General features: G+C 38.1%; 1 protein-coding gene across 1 annotated transcript in view; it reads left to right on the forward strand.

The window, feature by feature from the left end:
• Positions 1–17179, forward strand: part of ARSK (arylsulfatase family member K) — a 54778-nt gene extending 37599 nt beyond the window's left edge. The window contains exons 5-8 of the mRNA XM_052644025.1: positions 619–790; positions 4850–5074; positions 14412–14636; positions 16872–17179. Of these exons, the coding sequence (XP_052499985.1) occupies positions 619–790; positions 4850–5074; positions 14412–14636; positions 16872–17161 (912 nt within the window). The 3' untranslated portion in view covers positions 17162–17179. The remainder of the gene's footprint in view (positions 1–618; positions 791–4849; positions 5075–14411; positions 14637–16871) is intronic.
• Positions 17180–19169: the final 1990 nt, after the last annotated feature.

Consider the following 19169-nt stretch of genomic DNA (forward strand, 5'->3'; position numbering starts at 1 on the left):
GGAAACTGAAGGAATTATTCTCTCCAGGAGAATATCAATAGAAAGTCCAAAATCTTCCCTTAGGAGAGTACAAGTCAGAGCTCTCACTGTTTTAGGGTCTTTAAGACTCAGTTTTCCATAAAGATTTATCTGAACGTACTGCTTAAAATCTGGATATTTGGTTGCCCGATATGCAAAGTCAGGAAGTTTGTCTTTGTATCTATTTCTTGCATACATTGATTTACTCAGAGCCACCTCTGAGGTCAAAGTTCCTGCCAGACAACTAGTCTATGGGGTTCTATAACTGCAGGGTCTTAAGCCACCTGCACTGGGAAGACTCTAGAAACGCAGATGTTACACTCCCGGTGTGCCGCCATCTTGGGCCTCCATTCAGCCTCCACACGTATAATCCCTAAAATAATTTCACAGCTGTCTTACCATGTATACAGATTGATATATTGATATTTGTTGTTAGTGGGAATATTAAAAATCTGTTCCTAATTTAGGTATTTGATTTGCTGTTTTTTTTACATAAGTCATAACCATTCTTTTCTGCTAACCTAATTAATGAAACATCTGGTGTATCTTACATTCTAGTTGGAAGGAAGGATTATTACAACTTGTTTTCTCCCCCTTTAGGTGTCCTATGATGCCATCAAAATCCCAAAGTGGTCACCTCTGTCAGAAATGCACCCTGTAGATTACTACTCTTCATATACCAAAAACTGCACTGGGAAGTTTACAGAAAAAGAAATTAAGAATATTAGAGCATTTTATTATGCTATGTGTGCTGAGACAGATGCTATGCTTGGTAAGTAATATAATTAAAATGCAGTTAGATGGGGAAAAAGTATAATATTTTTCCAACAAACTGTGATCATGCTGGCTAGTGACTTGTATGAATATCCTCAGGTAATTTCTTACAACAGTTGCTGAGATACTTCAGACTTAGAATTATAAGATTCCTGACACATATAAAAATTGGAAATTTGTATTAATAGAATAAAAGTCTTTTCTATTTTAATTATTCATAAATTCACAGATGCTTAGATTTGCTCATATATTTTTAAAAGGTCATAAAAAATTATCATCTGCTGGAAACAAGACATCTTACTGGATTTAATCAGGAATCAGTATTCAGCAAAATACAGTTAATGATAAGGCAACTTCAGTTCTAGGAGATGAAAGAGATTAGACATAGAGTCTTGTGAGTTCTCCCAGACTTGTAATAATTGCAAATCTTGTGACTTCTCCCAGACTTGTAATAATTGCAAAACACATCCATTCTCCCTCGGCCAGTGAGAGCAAGACTTAAACTGAAATCAGTTTCCCCATGTACATTATGGTCCAGAATTATATTAAATTTCCTTCCCTAACTCAGCTCGAAACCAAACCTGCCTCCATGAGATAACCATCAAGATAGTGTTTTACTTGTCCCCTTATAGAGTTATGGCAATTTCCCATTCAGATGTGGAAAAACCCTGGTTTAAAATATCTCCATTTTTAGGACAAATTATTTTTATAAAACCATATCATTTATTTTGCTGCACTTCAGAGTGGAGAATAATTATAATTAGTGAAGTGTGGGTAGCACTTCTTCTGAACAAAGTAAGCCTTGGAAATGAACAAATAAATGGCTATTTCTTAAAAAGCATTCACTCGGCAAAAATAAAAAGTATAAAAAAGAAAGCCAAAAAAGCCCTATGGATAAACTATAATAAAGCAAGTATAATAGGTTTTAAAAGTCCTAAGAACTTTCCAAGCACTCAATCTTAAATACAAATAAGATTTTAAGTGAATTTCTTCAATCCTAAATCCATACAGTTACTGAACTGTATTTCAATATTTTCTATTATTAATGAATATTCACTCATTTGCACCCTGTAATCACTTTTGAAAGTTTGCAGCTATCCATTCATCCAGATCAACAAAAGTGAAATATTATATATACATAAAATATTGCTGCAGGCAGTGTGGGAATATCTCTTTAAGTCTCTTAAGAGAAAAAAGATGCAACAGTTCACTTCATGTTACAAAATTTATGGAATATATTGTATCTCTTTGTTACATCTACACTAGTCTGGTCCCTGAATAGTATTTATTACTATTCACATTGGGCTTTCCAGGTGGCATTAGTGGCAAATAACATGCCTGTCAATGCAGGAGACACAAGAGACATGGGTTCAGTCCCTGGGTTGGGAAGATCTCCTGGAGGAGGGCATGGCAAAACTCCAGTTCTCCTCTTGCCTGGAGAATTCCATGCACAGAGGAGCCTGGCGGGCTGCAGTCCATGGGGTTGCAAAGAGTTGGACACAACGGAAGTGACTTAGCATGTACTGTTCACATTACTTTGGGCACTGGTAGTACTAAGCTGAATATTCTTAAGAAATTAAAAGCACTCTAATCTCTTACCCCACCTCAGGCCTTTATATTTGCTGCTCCTTCTGCCTGGGATTGGAGAAGGAAATGGCAACCCACTTCAGTATTCTTGCCTGGAGAATTCCATGGACAGAGGAGCCTGGCGGGCTATAGTCCATGAGGTCACAAAGAGTCGGCCATGACTGAGCATCTGAGCACTGCCTGGGACGCCCTTCCCTTTGCTTTTTTACATGGCTGGCTTTTTTTTTTTTTTTTTTTTTTTGGCCCCACAAAACTGTTTGCAGGATCTTAGTTTCCTGACCAGGGGCTGAACCCAGGTCCCTGGCAGTGGAAGTGTGGAGCCCTAAGCACTGGATCACCAGGGAGTTCCTTGAGTGTTCTCAATCTTTAGCTGTCAGCCCAGATATTACCTCCTCGGGGCTATCTTCCCAGCCACTCTAAATTAGTATAGCAGCTCCATCATCTTGCTTACTCTATTCCATATCATCTTGTTTGTTTACATCATAATCTTTAATGATTTTGTCTACTCACTTCTTTACTGTCCATTTCCCTTGAAGAATGTGGACTTCATGAGGTCAGGGACATTCCTTCTCATTCATCATTACATCCGAGGTGGCTAGCTTTGCATCCGTGGTGCCTGGCACATAAACAAAAAGTCAGTAAACATTTATGGAATGAGTATAAACACCAGCAGTTTTAACATGGTGTTGTAACTACAGCAGTATACAAGTTGTAGGGTCCTGGGGACAGAGGACTTCACTCTACCTGAAGGAACAGGGAGTGCTTCACCAGGGAGGTGATGCTTGAGCTGGGTCATAAAGGAAGAGTGGGGATTTGCCATGTAGACTGGAAGAAAGGGCATCCAACACAGAAGGCAGAGTGTATACAAAGGCAAGGAAGTCCAAGCTGATTATTATTACTTCAGGTAAAGCTTTAGGGGGTGGCTAGCTGAAGGTGCTAAACTTACACAAGAGTTAGACAGTGGGAAACTATGGAAAAGTTTTAAGCTGGGGTGACATGATCATATATTTTAGAAAGATTATTATGAAGGGGAAAAAGGAGTGGAGGCAAGCGAACCAATTAGGGAGCAAGTACAGTTGTCCAGTTGAAAGATTCTGATGGTCTGCACCCCATAAATAACTCCTCACAGACTGGGTCTCAGATCCAACTGGACCTCAGAATTGCCTATGGGTTGTTTTTTTTTTCTTTTTTTTTTAATAATACAGAGCCCTGAAGGCCAGATTCAGGAGCTGCCAAAATAGAAATGATGCTTCTCTCTAGACTTGGGTCTTACTGTGTTCTCTTAATTAAAATGATTAAGTTTCATGTCCCTTAGAGACAGGACTGGTCAGAGGAATTTTACTGTCCAAGAATATGCCAAATCACATTCATATATCGTCTGTACTGCTTCCAGCCTTTTTTTCAAAGGTGGGATTTCCATAAGGCTCAGCCAGCTTCATGGGCATGATCTAGTGATAGGGAATTTGAGAGAAAGGGTATCAGGAGGAGGAGTTCTCACCCCTTTTATCCCCTCCCGTTGGGCAGCAATTGTGGGTCGATGGTGACACCAGTCCTTTCCTGAGATGTGCACAGCACTCATACCCAAGTATGCCTTTCTTTTCTCATTCGAGTCCCTGGAGGTGATGTTTTCCCCTATTCCCTGACAGAAACACAGAAAGCAAGCCAGGGTGACCTCCAAATAAAGGAACTTATCCTTAGGTACTGCATTTTTTCCTTCCTCTCTTTCGTCCATTCACTGAGAAGCAAGCACATGAAATCTGGCCTAAGTTGTTTACTGAAGAACAGTAGATAATGTTCAGATGTTAAGAAACATCCTGACAAATTCTTAGTGGGTAGAATCATTATGAACTCATTCAGTTCAGTTCAGTCGCTCAGTCGTGTCCAACTCTTTGTGACCCCATGAATCGCAGCACGCCAGGCCTCCCTGTTCATCACCATCTCCCGGAGTTCACTCGGACTCACGTCCATCGAGTCCGTGATGCCATCCAGCCATCTCATCCTCTGTCGTCCCCTTCTCCTCCTGCCCCCAATCCCTCCCAGCATCAGAGTCTTTTCCAATGAGTCAACTCTTCTCATGAGGTGGCCAAAGTACTGGAGTTTCAGCTTTAGCATCATTCCTTCCAAACAAATCCCAGGGCTGATCTCCTTCAGAATGGACTGGTTGGATCTCCTTGCAGTCCAAGGGATTCTCAAGAGTCTTCTCCAACACCACAGTTCAAAAGCATCAATTCTTCAGCGCTCAGCTTTCTTCACAGTCCAACTCTCACATCCATACATGACCACAGGAAAAACCATAGCCTTGACTAGACGGACCTTAGTCGGCAAAGTAATGTCTCTGCTTTTGAATATGCTGTCTAGGTTGGTCATAACTTTTCTTCCAAGGAGTAAGCGTCTTTTAATTTCATGGCTGCAGTCACCATGAAAAAGTGAACTAAAGGCTGATTAAGATTTACTTTGATTTATATTGCAGGTGAAATTATCTTGGCTCTTCGCCAGTTAGGTCTTCTTCAGAAGACTGTCGTCATATACACCGCAGACCACGGGGAGCTGGCTATGGAGCACCGACAGTTTTATAAAATGAGTATGTACGAAGCTAGCTCCCATGTCCCACTCTTGATCATGGGGCCAGGAATTCAGGCCAACCTACAAGTATCAAGTGTGGTGTCTCTTGTGGATATTTACCCTACTATGCTTGGTAAGTAATGCCATTCTGTGAATATTTATTTGTAATAATGCTGGGAAATGAATAAACAAGATAGGTTAGGGGCCCCTGCAGACTTGTTCATAACTTTGAGCAGCTGATTTAACTGTGAGTCCAATCTATATCTGAAAAATGAGGATAATATTCCTCAGGTTCCTTTGGCCTTCACTTCCTCTAGTCCTTCTTCCTCCAAAAGATTCACAACCAGGATATGACAATAAAGTGAGCCACATAAGATATTCAGTTCTATAACTTTATAGATATGATTTGTGTATCATTTGATTCTCTACCATCCCCTACCTAAAATGTAGGCATTTCCCTTCTGGATTATTACATCTACATCTACTTTGAAACTACTAATTTTTCACAATGTTACATGTGTCCCTTAATGTTGATGCTATGTGCATATTTCTCCTCAGAACCTTTAGAATGTTCTATATGACTTATTTTACTAGCTTCTTAATGTCTATAAGCATAACCATAAGTCTCGAACAGCAACATTTGGATGTGGGTATTTAGCAATTTTTGTTAAAAATACTAGAATAAAGCCATCATAAATTTAGAAGTTATATGGAACTGTTAGTTTCTAATTTAGAGGAGACTTTAAATTCAATAGCATCAGATACTCTGTTCTAAGGCACCATCAATTGCACAAAGTACCATCAATTTATAAGTAGATTTTGGTGAAAGAAAAATGTAACATAGCATAAGATATATGTGTTTAATATGTATACATTAAAATGTGAAACAAACATATCTGGAAATTACATAAGAAAAATCTTATTATCTCCTTTTTTTCTGCTACAAAGTCTTCACCTTCATTTAATTAAAGACTGTTACAGGGTCTTAAATTTCTTTATTGTGCATTTAAATTAGTGCTGGGAATTCCCTGGTGGTCCAGTGGTTAGGATTCGGCACTCCCTGTCACTGCCAAGGTCCCAGGTTGAATCCTTGGCTGGGGAACTAAAATCCCGCAAGCCTCACGACCAAATTAAAAAAAAAAAAATCAGTGCCCTTCTTTTCTCTTTCAAATCACTTGCATATTTGACCACTTTTTTGTTGTTCTTTTGCCTGGTGTGTATTTTTAATCTCTTCAGTTTCTTACTCATCATTTGCTGGTTCCCTTTTGTCCCAAAGCAATTATCACACAGTCATATCTTTGCCACTTTCTGGCTCCATCAATTTCCAGGCAATACCTATTACTTTTCCTACTTCTGTTTTTCATTCAAAAATGGGTGTGTGTGATTATGTATATTTTAAGTGTCTCCCTTATTATCATCTTTATAGCTGTATGATGTAGCTATATGAATGATTCTTTACAGTGGCATTTCCTTAGTTCCCTCCCCTAGTTTTTTCTCATATGGAACTCTCCCCACCCAAATTTGCTGAACTTTTTACCCTTGATCTGCTTTCTTGAGGTACAGTGATCAGAACTGCAAAAGACAGTTAAAGGCTGGGATGATTCTTTCTCAGTTTTCCCTCAATGTATTTCATAGTGATATTTGGCATTTTGTCTTTTTTGACTTAGCAGCTAAATAGTCCAGTACCTGTAGAAAGCTGTCTGTGATGAGTTCTCATCTTGTTCTAGTCTTTCTATCACTTATGTGTTAGTTAATTAATAGGCACTGTTTAAATAATTTTTCTTTGAATATTGTTTTATATTTGCCTATAATGCAAATTTTCTCTACAATCTTGATACACCATTATCACTACTTGCCAACCTCATGAAGTTAAAAATCATCTGCAAACTGGAAGATTTCGTAATGTATGTATCTTAACAGCTTATTTAAGAAAATACTAAATAAAGTTGTTTGGAATGAGGGAATTGTCATTTATCCACCTAGGGGGACACCTTCCTATCCCTGCCTATTTTATGTTGCATGACAGTAAGCATTTCTTTAGCCAAACAAAACATTCCCAGAAACCCCTTTGCATTTCTTCCATACCCTTCTGGAAATTATGTTAAGTTCCCTGAAATTGTAAATTTTTAAAATAATTTGTCAGTTATTACAGTTTTTAAAAACTCATAGGTCTACGTAGGTTTTTGTTGCTTTTAACTTTGGTGTTTGTTAATAGACTCCTTCTGCATCACATTTCCCAGCAGAATATATTGTATTAACAGCATTTACATCATGTGTTGATTTGACCTGCCCAACTCAAGCAAGTAAAGCCAAAGATCAGTGTCTCTCCAGTTCTAAACAGGAAATTAACATCTTCAAGGCTTAATGTGTTTCATAACGAATATTTTTATTATGAAAAGGGAAAAAATTACAGTTATATGGTTGGCAGAGGAGAATGAAGAGAATATCTAGGCATGGAACTTTATATAAAACACTGAAGCATCCTATTAACCAGATGTTAATCAGAGATAAGGTAGAAACAAAAAGATGCAAGGGGGAGCCTTAGGGGACTTCCCTAGAGGTCCACTGGTTAAGACTCTGTGCTTCCACTGCAGGGGGTGAAGGTTTAATCCCTGGTCCGGGAATTAAGATCCCACACATGCCACACACATCAAGGCCAAAAAATAAAAAACAAGAACCTTTGCTGGAGCTGCGAAACAACATGTAACATTATTTATCTAAAATTAACCTTTTATAAGTGATAAAAGGTTAATATTAATAGAACTCTCACAAATCTATGAAAAGGAGACATACCCTATTAGCAAATTGACCAGAATATATAAACAAGCAATTCACAACAGAAGACATAGAAATGGCCAAGATATTTTTAGAGCTTCAAACTCAGTAGTCAGAAAAATATTAAAACAAGATACCATTTTTCTTTCACACATAGAGTTTGCAAAGATTCTTTTAAAAAGCAGAAATCTCATATTGGAAATATGCCTTCTCATGTTCTGCTGCTGGGAGTATAAACTGGCACAGATTTCCTGGAGGCAAATGTGGCATTATGTTCCAAATTGCTTAGAAATATGCATATATTTTGACCTAGAAAATTCCAATTTTAGGAATTAACCTATTCATTTCAGCTCAGTTGCTCAGTAGTGTCTGACTCTTTGAGACCCCATGAACCACAGCACACCAGGCCTCCCTGTCCATCACCAACTCCCAGAGTTTACCCGAACTCATGTCCATTGAGTCAGTAATGCCATCCAACTATCTCATCCTCTGTCATCCCCTTTTCCTCCTGCCTTTGATCTTTCCCAGCATCAGGGTCTTTTCCAATGAGTCAGTTCTTCACATCAGGTAGCCAAGGTATTGGAGTTTCAGCTTCAGCATCAGTCCTTCCAATGAATATTCAGGTGTGATTTCCTTTAGGATGGACTGGTTGGATCTCCTTGCACTCCAAAAGACTCTCAAGAGTCTTCTCCAACACCACAATTCAAAACCGTCAATTCTTTGGTGCCCAGCTTTCTTCATGGCCCAACTCTCACATCCATACAGGACTACTGGAAAAACCATAGCTTTGACTAGACAGACCTTTGTTGGCAAAGTAATGTCTCTACTTTTTAATATGCTGTCTAGGTTGGTCATAACTTTTCTTCCAAGGAACAAACATCTTAATTCCATGGCTGCAGTCATGACCTTCAGTGATTTTGGAGCCCCAAATATAAAGTCTCTCACTGTTTCCACTGTTTCCTCCTCTATTTCCCATGAAGTGATGGGACCAGATGCCATGATCTTAGTTTTCTGAATGTTGAGTTTTAAGCTAACTTTTTCACTTTCCTCTTTCATTTTCATCAAGAGTCTCTTTAGTTCTTCTTTGCTTTCTGCCATAAGGGTGGTGTCATCTGCATATCTGAGGTTATTGATATTTCTCCTGGCAACCTTGATTCCAGCTTGTGCTTCATCCAGTCCAGCATTTCTCATGATGTAATCTGCATATAAGTTAAATAAGCAGAGTGACAATATACAGCCTTGACATACTCCTTTTCCTGATTTGGAACCAGTCTGTTGTTCCATGTCCAAATTAACCTATAGATGCACACAAAGATTTGTCTCCATGGATAATATTACATTATATTAAAGAATTAGAAACAGTATGAATATCTAGTAGTGATGAACTGGGTAAAAAATAGTCAATTTTACTTTAAAAAGTGAAATGATAAATGACATGGCCCCCCTGTATTATTGAAAAGAAAACTGTAGGCTTTTAAATAAGTATATAAATAGTTTTTTGTTTTGGTGTGGCTTGTTGGTTATTGAGATAAAGTATCTACCTAATTTATTGTCCAAATCAGCACCTTTTTTTAGAGTAAAGGGATACTATTAACAATTAAACCAGATTAGCATAAACTGAATCTGTTGCCTTGTTTAAACAAACTTTCAAGTCAACAAAGCAACGATAATTCTGATGGTCTGGGTTTAATCTGATGTTTAATTCAGCCTTTTAAAATGAAAGTATTTAGAGTTTAAAGCTACTTTTAGTAGCGATTAATAACTCTAAATTTAGACCTGGGAGACAGTGTACTCCATCTAAGCTTAATAAACATACAGATTTTGATAAAGTGTCTATAAAAGACTTATTTTGTGATTCTTCCTAACCAGTTAGAAGCTTAAAACAGACATAATCTATTCTGAGACTTCCAAAGGTCCTTTCTATATTACCTTAGCGATACATAGCTGTATTGTTTTGTATGAATCCAAATTATACAGAATATGGGATTAAATTTCTCAGATCAAAACCTCAAGCCAGACTTCCTCTTCCCTTCCATTCTTTGAACGTTAGAAATACATAAAAGATGGTGACTCAAAAAACCTTAAGTAGAAAGATATTAAATAGGAAAGACCAATTGGTATTCCTATTTTAGTAAAGTACCTTACTATAAAAAAAAAAAAACCTGTTGAAATTTAAGATGGTACAATGTTTTTATTAAAAACATTGAATTTATGAACAATTTTTAAAGACACTTTGGACGAGTGATTATTTTCTATGAAATGATATTTGATGATAAGTTAGGAAGAGTTCTTTTAGTCTAAGTATCGTTGTAGGCCCTATCCCCTTGTCATTGTCTAGGACTGGCAGGAAAGTGCCATCTCTCTGAACAGGAATTCTTTATATTGTTATAAAGTTAATATCATTAATTCAGAGATTATGCTTTAAAAAGTACTCCCCAACCTGTGATAAACCATAATGGAAAAGAATATGAAAAAGAATGCGTACGTATATGTGTAAGAGAATCACTTTGCTATACAGTAGACATTAACACAACATTTTAAGTCAGCTATACTTCAATAAAATAGTTTTTTAAAATAATTACTCCCCAAAATATTTTCTTCTCTAATAATCTAGTATCAGCATCCTTTAGCTCAGTTAGAAATAATACCATTTTTAAATTAAAATTGTCTTGACATTCTCTTTTAAACTTATTTTCATGTGAATTTTTTTTCATTTAATAGTTGGCCTTTTTTTAAATACCTACCTACTTTTCACATAAAGGATAAATCCAGAATCTGTTTAAACTGTGAAAATGTAATTGTATAAAAATGCAGTTGTGTTTAAAAGAATGCTTCAATACTAATGATTTAAATTGCAAAACCTTCCTTGTTACAGGATCTTAGTGGAGGGTTGGGAGGGTCATTTTACATAGATTATTTTGTTTTTAATTGGCTGAAAAATGCTGTAAAGTTGAATAACTACAGGAGATCCAGACTGGTGGAGCAGTATTGAAGACTCCAGAGATCCTGGAGTCAGACTGCCTAAATTCAAATACCTCCTTCAGCATTTACCAACTGTATACCCTTGAGAAAGAAATTTAACATGTCTGGTCTTCAGTTTTCTTATCAATAAAATGAAAATAACAGTGACTGTTTCATAGCCTAGAACAATGACTGGGACGTGGTAAATGGTTAAATGTGAGATATTATTAACATTTGTCACTAAGCTGTGTCTGACTCTTTGTGACCCCAGGGACTGCAGCCCGCCAGGCTGCTGTGTCCATGGGATTCTCCAGATGAGAATTCTGGAGTGAGTTTGTCATTTCCTCCTCCTGGGGATCTTCCTGACCCAGGGATCAAACCCACATCTCCTGCATCTCCATGCAATAGTTACCATCTAAACCATGACATGATTCTGTTCAAAATCACTTAGAGTAAAATCCAGAATCTCTGATTAGACCTGTGAGTCCAACATGATTTCTTCCTCCCCGCAACTGATCTCAAACAACTTTACCCTCACGTACTCTGCTCCAGCCATGCTGGACTCCTTAGTATTTGGGGAGCAGATAGAATGAAGCGGATTCCTGCCTCAGTGTTTACAAGTGCTGTTCCCTGGGTGAATGCCCTTCCTCTCCACTTCCAGAGATCTGCTGGGCTCACCGCAGCCCTTTCTTCTCGGGTCTCTGTTTACGTCACCTAATCAGAGAGGCCTCGCCTGACCCTCCTGTATAACACAGTGCACACGCACATTCCTGCCATCACTCTCTAGCCCTCTTACCCTGCTTTATTTTTCTTCGTTGCACTGATTACCACCTAGCAGATTTATCTGTCTCCCCACATTAGAATGTAAGCTCTTAAAGTTTGAGAGAGCTTACCTGCTTTGTCCACTGTTGTTTCCCTACATCTGGAATAGCAACTAGCTTGTTAGATGAGTAAGAAATATATATATATACTTAAATGGACTCTTATCCCAGTTTAACACAAATAAACACAAGAGAATTATTTAAATTTTCTTTAGTCTAACAAGTTTTTTTAGGAAAATTAGGCTAAGATTAGATCTGAAATAAGGCATTTCTAAGTATTAAAGTTGATTAAGATGCTAAATACAGGAAACTCCCCAGTCATGGGTGTATGCCAGTTGGCCCCTGCTTTCAGGCTGTCTGCAAAGCCCTTCTCTCCCTTCCTCTGCCTCCCAGTGGTGTCGCTGACGGCTGACACACTGACCAGCCTGACCCAGCCTGTTCCTGGGCCACTTTCTTCTTACAGTGAAAGTGAGGTCACTCAGTCATGTCTGACTCTTTGCGACCCTATAGACTGTAGCCCCCTAGGCTCCTCCATCCATGGGATTTTCCAGGCAAGAATCCTGGAGTGGGTTGCCATTTCCTTCTCCACTTCTTACAGTAGACCTTACAGTAAGTAGCCTACTGTCTTGCAGCTCAACTAGTTTCATCTTGGGCCATCCTGTTCTTTTTTAAAATTATTATTATTTTTTTAATTATGTAAAAGTTTTGGCCTCCCTGGGTCTTCGTTGCTGTGCATGGGCCTTCTCTCATTGCAGCGAGCAAGGGCTACTCTCTAGTTGCAGTGAGCACATGGGTTTCTCATGGCCTTGGCTTCCCTTGTTGCAGCGAACAGACTCCAGAATGTGGGCTCGGTAGTTGTGGCACAGGGGCTCAGTTGCCACGTGGCACATGGACTCTTCCCCCACCCGGGAAGCAGTGCAGACCCGCTTACTGGCAGGCAGAGTTTTAACCATTGGACCTCCAGGGAAGTCCTGAGCTATCTTTTCTCTTGTGCATCTTTTGCATTTTCTCTCTTTAACATCTTTGCTCTTTCTTCTTCTTTTGTTATTAACCAGTTATCTCAAATATTTCTCTTCCTTTCTTTTACTTGTCATTCTTTCTCAAAAAAAGTCCCTGATGATGGATGGTTGGCAGAAGATTAGGACTTGTAATATGCCCCTTCCAAGGAAATGAAAGATGCAGTTTTTTTAACTAAGTTATAGTGGCTCAGACTACCATCTGAGCATCTGTCTGCAATGCAGGAGACCCAGGTTCAATCCCTGGGTTGGGAAGACCCCCCTAGAGAAAGAAATGGCAGCCCACTCCAGTATTCTTGCCTGGGAAATCCCATGGACCGCGGAGCTTGGTAGGCTCCCGTCCATGGGGTGGCAAAGAGTTGGACACGACTGAGCGACTTCACTTTCATATGTAAAACAGGTCCCGTTAGAAGATTTATATTAGAGGCCTTTGTCTACTTCCTTATTCTCTTTTAATTAATCTGTTTTGCCTCACATACCTTTATGTGTTGGCTCAGTTGCTCAGTTGTGGCCAACTCTTTGCAATCCTATGGACTGTGGCCTGCCAGGCTCCTCTGTCCCTGGAATTTTCCACCCAAGAATACTGGAGTGGCTTGCCATTTCCCTCTCCAGGAGATCTTCCCAACCCCAGGTTCGAACCTGGGTCTCCTGCATTGACAGGTGAATTCTTTACCACTGAGCCACCTGGGAAGCTCGCTTAAATATGTACAGTCAAGCTAAAATAATTTTATTATTCAATTTTGTTTCATTTCTAGCATTGCAGATATAGTACTTTCTATTTTTCATTGGAAATATAATTATTTCTAAATTAATGTTTCTAAAAACATAGAACATTGGAACCAGAGAAACTGTGGGGGAGGCAACTGCAGACTCCTTTTGGAACTATCCCAAGTCCCCAGCCATAATTAATGGTAATTTTTTTTTTCATGGCTTGCGAGATCTTAGTTTTCCTACCAGAGATTGAACTTGGGTTCATGGCAGTGAAATCACAAGAGCCCTAACCACTGGACTGCTGGCGAATTCCCTATTTTTCTATAGGAAAAAGATAGCTTGAATTCCAAGCAAATGCTTTTAAACCACTTTTAAAATATACTGCCTCTTTTTTAAGTTAGACATTTCTTATGCTTTGTTTTTTGTATCTATATTTGATAAGGAAAAAATAGATTATTTTTCTCTAAATCAGTATGATCCAGGATTTCCCAACACATGTTCTGCAAAATATTAGTCCCTCAAGATGCTACTTAGAAATAAACAGAAATTCTGTCATCAAATAACTTTGGGATACATGGCACACTATATACCTTGAAGATTTATGATACATATCAGCAATAAATTTACATCTACAATAAGCTTATTTAATTTTAACTATTGTTGGCAAACATATGTAACTACTAGACTCCTTTCTCATATACGTTTTGTTATTATTCTGTGGAACAAATCTGAGAGATACCTGTGATCTCTTAATGATTCAGAAATGAAGGACTCATGATATTAACTAATATTTATTGAGGGTTTTAAGTTATCAGATTTAAACCTAAAATAGATCTGTGAAATACAGGCACTGTTATTATTTCCCTTTTACAGATGAAGAAACTGAGGTTCAGAATGGTTAACAACATGCCCAAAGTCACAAGGCTGTGAAGTAAGCATTTGGGTCTAGGCAGTCTATTTACAAAATCTATATACAATCTCTAGTCTCTGTGACCTTTAATGGTGTCATTTATCAATGTTCAACGAATGAAAGAATGACTTACTTTAAAATCCTGTGTTATTTTGTGACTTCCCTGGCAACCCATGACTCCAATGCAGGGGCACAGGTTCCACCCCCTGGTCAGGGATCATCCCGCATGCTATGGGATGCAATTAAAAAAAAAATAGTCTTATTTTTGTCATGTAGATATTGCTGGAATTCCTCTGCCTCAGAACCTGAGCGGATACTCTCTGCTGCCATCATCGTCAGAAATGTTTAAGAATGAACAAAAATTTAAAAACCTACACCCACCCTGGATTCTGAGTGAATTTCATGGATGCAATGTAAATGCTTCCACCTACATGCTTCGAACTAACCAATGGAAGTATATAGCCTACTCTGATGGTGCTTCAGTATTACCTCAACTCTTCGGTAAGTTTTCTGATATTATTTTTTAGGTAGAGATTATTTTTAATGAGTTGACCTATACAGTATTTGCTCAAGGGAGCCAATAATCTTTGTTCAGATGGTTGGATGGCATCACCGACTCGATGGACATGAATTTGAGTAAGCTCCGGGAGTTGGTGATGGGCAGGGAAGCCCGGCGTGCTGCTGTCCATGGGATCGCAAAGAGTCTGACACGACTGAGCAACTGAACCAAATCTTTGTTAAAGTAAATAAATATCTGCAGTTTCTCACTCTGGGTCAGTTTACAAAATATTGCCCTGGAGAGAAGCTGCTTCTTTGAAAATCAGCATCTGAATGCCAAAGCAAGTGCCCTAAGGCTTTTGATCTGGGTCTCAAGACTGACAGGGCTGTATCCTCTGATCAAGGTGTCTTCTGATATTCATGGAGCGCCCTCTCATTGTACCCCGGATTCAGTTGTTCTGGAAGATTAACTCCTATCCTTTGGAGGCTGACATCCTACATGTATTATTTGATGTTCCCCTCAGCCCTGCATGGAGAAGGCAATGGCATTCCACTCCAGTACTCTTGCCTGGAAAATCCCATGGACGGAGGAGCCTGGTGGGCTGCAGTCCATGGGGTCGCGAAGAGTCGGACACAACTGAGCGACTTCACTTCACTTCAGCCCTGCAAGATGATGTGCTGTGTGCGCTGTCGCTTCAATTGTGTCTGACTCTTTGCAACCCATGCACTGTAACCCGCCAGGCGCCTCTGTCCAGGGGATTTTCCCAACAAGAATGCTGTAGTGGGTTACCATGAGCTCTTCCGGGGGATCTTCCCGACCCAGGAATTGAACCCCCATCTCCTGCGCAGCAGATGGATTCTTTACCTGCTGAGCCATTGGGGAATCCCCTCCAAGATGATATTATCATCCTTATTTTAAAGAGAAGACTAGGGTTCAGATACCTATGCAAAGTCTCATAGCTAAGAAGTGGAAAAGCTGGGGATTTCAACCCAGGTCTGACTCCAAAATCCATGCTCCTTCTCCCCTACAAAAACCTGGTAGAATCACTACTCTGAATTTGTTTTCAAGCAGCATTATTAGACCTATGGTTTTACTTTTCTTTGCCACCTTTTTGCACATAAAATGTGCTAAAGCTATTTTTAATATTCCTTTCTCCGTGAGTTTTTTCCCAGTTATAAATGCCAAAATTATTAATTCAAAATAATTCTTTAGAGGCTGAATTGATTGACCCGTCCTTAACTCTAAAAGGAGGAGATTCTTGGCTTCAAAAATGTACTTAAGTTTTCATTCTGTTGAGTAACGGGCATCTCTTGTTCATTCATTGTTTATGTTCTGCAAAAAGCAGATGTGACTATCAAAAGAATCAGTGGGGGAGCCTGCCTTTCCTGTATTCTCTAGGGTTTATTCACTGATTTCCCTGTCTCAGAGAGGTGCCATCTGAAATCACCCAGCAAAATCATGCGTGTCATCAGCAATCTTCTGGCTAATGCACTCAAATAAGCCTGTAGGGGTTATTTCCCTCACTGTGCACTCATTGTTCATTTACTGTCTCAGACAAATTGTCATAAGAGCTTCAATTTGCTATTTTTCCAACTAGGTTGGCATTCTAGTTATATCTTCTGTCTTCCTACATTGTAGTTCAAAGGAGTGTTTATGTTATCTGAAATGTTTATCATTATTTTCTCGATAGTAGTGATTGAGAGTTCTTATTTCCGTGATTATTTGCTCAAACAGTATCACTGAATGTAATTTTCAAAAATCCAAGCACGGGTTGCAAATGTATTTAAAAGCAAACAGAAAACCTAGGAGTAAGGGAAGTTGCAAGAACATGACTTGACTATATAAAGAATTCTACAGCTGGAACATTTGGGCCTGTTGAATGGAACAATATAAGCATTAACATATATTTTTTTTGCGCATCAAAGTAAGCAAAGCATCAAAAACAGAAAGAACTGAGGCTAAGCCAGCCTACTAGTTTGACTGTTTCTGCCATCTAAGAATAGATAAAGGGGAAAATGTGATAGTGGGATAATGATAAGAAGGAAGAGACATACATTTAGAAAGGTGTTTAACTTTTGGTATATTAAGTTTCCGTTTATACCATCCTTCAGCTTACTGCACTAAGAACTGAAAATAAACTATACTGCATTATCTGTTACAGAGTAATGACATTCTAAAAATGTTTTTTAAGCAGGTAACTGTTTTGATAGTTATTCAGTTTTTTTTTTTTCTTTCAGATCTTTCCTCAGATCCAGATGAATTAACAAATATTGCTGCAAAGTTTCCAGAAGTTACTTCTTCTTTGGATCAGAAGCTTCGTTCCATTATTAACTACCCTAAGGTTTCTGCTTCTGTCCACCAATACAATAAAGAGCAGTTTATCAAGTGGAAACAAAGTATAGGGCAAAACTATTCAAATGTCATAGCAAACCTTAGGTGGCACCAGGACTGGCTGAAAAAACCAAAGAAGTATGAAAATGCCATCGATCAGTGGCTTAAATCCCACTCTGATCCAAAAACAATTTGAACAAAAAAAAGAAAAAAATGTTTTAGAGCTATATAGAAATATGTTATAAAATCATGATTCATTATGCATTTTAAATGTCAGTTTTAATAATTACTGATTTTAAATTAAAGAATGTACTCTTTTAAAACAAGATACCAATTATTATAGAATAATATATTTTCAAAGTGATTACTATCAAGACCTTATTCTTACCAACTTCTAACAACTTAATGGGAGTATTAAAAGGATGGAAACAAATACTAGAACATAAAGTTGTGTTCCTCTGAATATTATGGAATATAGAATATTTTAACAATTATTAAAATTATTACTTATGAACCATAAAATAGTTATTTTTGAGTATCCGATGGTGTGTGATGAGTTATTTTTATGATTGGACATAGGTCATTTGGATGTATTTGATGGGAGAATTTGGAGTATTTTATGGGACACAGACCATGGATATGGCTGATTTTATTTTATTTTTTTAAATAGGCAAAATATATGGACAAGGTATAAATTTCAAAAAGATACTAGAGGGTTAACAATGAGTGTGAAGTCTCTTTTCTTTTCCAGTCCCTCAGCCATCTAGTTCCCCTTTTTGGAGACAACCACTGTAACCACCTTCCTCTGTATCCTTTGAGACACAGCACTCCCCCGCCCCCAACAAGCGGCAGCATACCATGCACAATGTTCCACACCTTGCTCTCTTTTTCTCCACTTTAACAAAGACAGCCTAGAAGTGAAATTGCTGGCGCAAGACTATATCTAGCAAAATTACTCTAGACACTACTATATTACCCCTACAAACGTTATACCAATTTATACTCTCACTAGAAACATGTGTCCTCACATTTATTGCCAATTGGGCAGATAAAAGATATCTTATTGTTTTTTTCCTTACTATGTGTAAAGTAGATCATATTTTCATATATTTAATAGCCATTGGAATTTTCTTTACTATGACCTTTTCTATTTCTATAGTTTCTGTTGGTTATTTGTCTTTTTTACTACATACTTTGGATATTAGCTCTCTGTCTGTTAGAGAAGCTGCAAATATCTTTTTCCTTTTCATAATTTGTATTTTGACTAGTGCCCTAGTGTTTGTTGACATGTAGAAATTGGTATTTTCATGCAATCCGATTTATGAATCCTTGCTTTTGTGGCTTTGGGGTTTTGTGTCATATTTAGAATGGCTTTTCCTACCTATCTTCATTTAGAGTTTTGTTTTTCACTCTTAGATTTTTAACCCATGGGAATGTATTACATATTAGAGATCTAACTTTAGCTTGATTCTTTTAAGATGACCACCCAATTGACCTCTTATTGAGAACAGTAATATTTATTCCATCGGTTAGAAAATGCCACTTTGCTATATAACAACTTTTACTGAATAAATGATCTTTTCCTCTATTGATCTGAAATGACATTTTTATTATATACAAGTCACACTGACATTTGGGTCCTTTCAAAACATTTCTTACTTTGCAGTGGACCATTCTGTTTTGTTCATAAATGGGGTAGGCACTATCTGTGGAGAAGGAAATGGCAACCCACTCCAGTGTTCTTGCCTGGAGAGTCCCAGGGATGGCAGAACCTGGTGGGCTGCCATCTATGGGGTCGCACAGAGTCGGACACGACTGAAGCGACTTAGCAGCAGCAGCAGCAGGCACTATCTGATAGGACTGTTTCCCGTGAATCAGTTTTCTTTTTCAGAATTGTCCGAGCTATTCTTGCTTATTTATTTTTCTCATATAAATCTAGAATCAACCTGTCTAGTTCCAAAAATGAAAAATCTTGGTAGTCTTTTTATGATATCATATTAAACATATAGTCTAAATTAGGGAAAACTGAATTTTTTTATGATATTCAGTTATTCTAAAGAATATAGTATACTTTCCCCTTTCTTTATATCACTCAATAGTATTCTAAGTTTTCTTCATGTAATCAGTTTCTTCATAAACATTTTTAGAAAGTAAGGACCTTTAAAAAAAATGCCACCTAGGCCTCATCCCTGTGCTTCCCAGGC

This window comes from Budorcas taxicolor, chromosome 7 (genome assembly GCF_023091745.1).
Source record: "Budorcas taxicolor isolate Tak-1 chromosome 7, Takin1.1, whole genome shotgun sequence".
Classification (NCBI taxonomy): Eukaryota; Metazoa; Chordata; class Mammalia; order Artiodactyla; family Bovidae; genus Budorcas; species Budorcas taxicolor.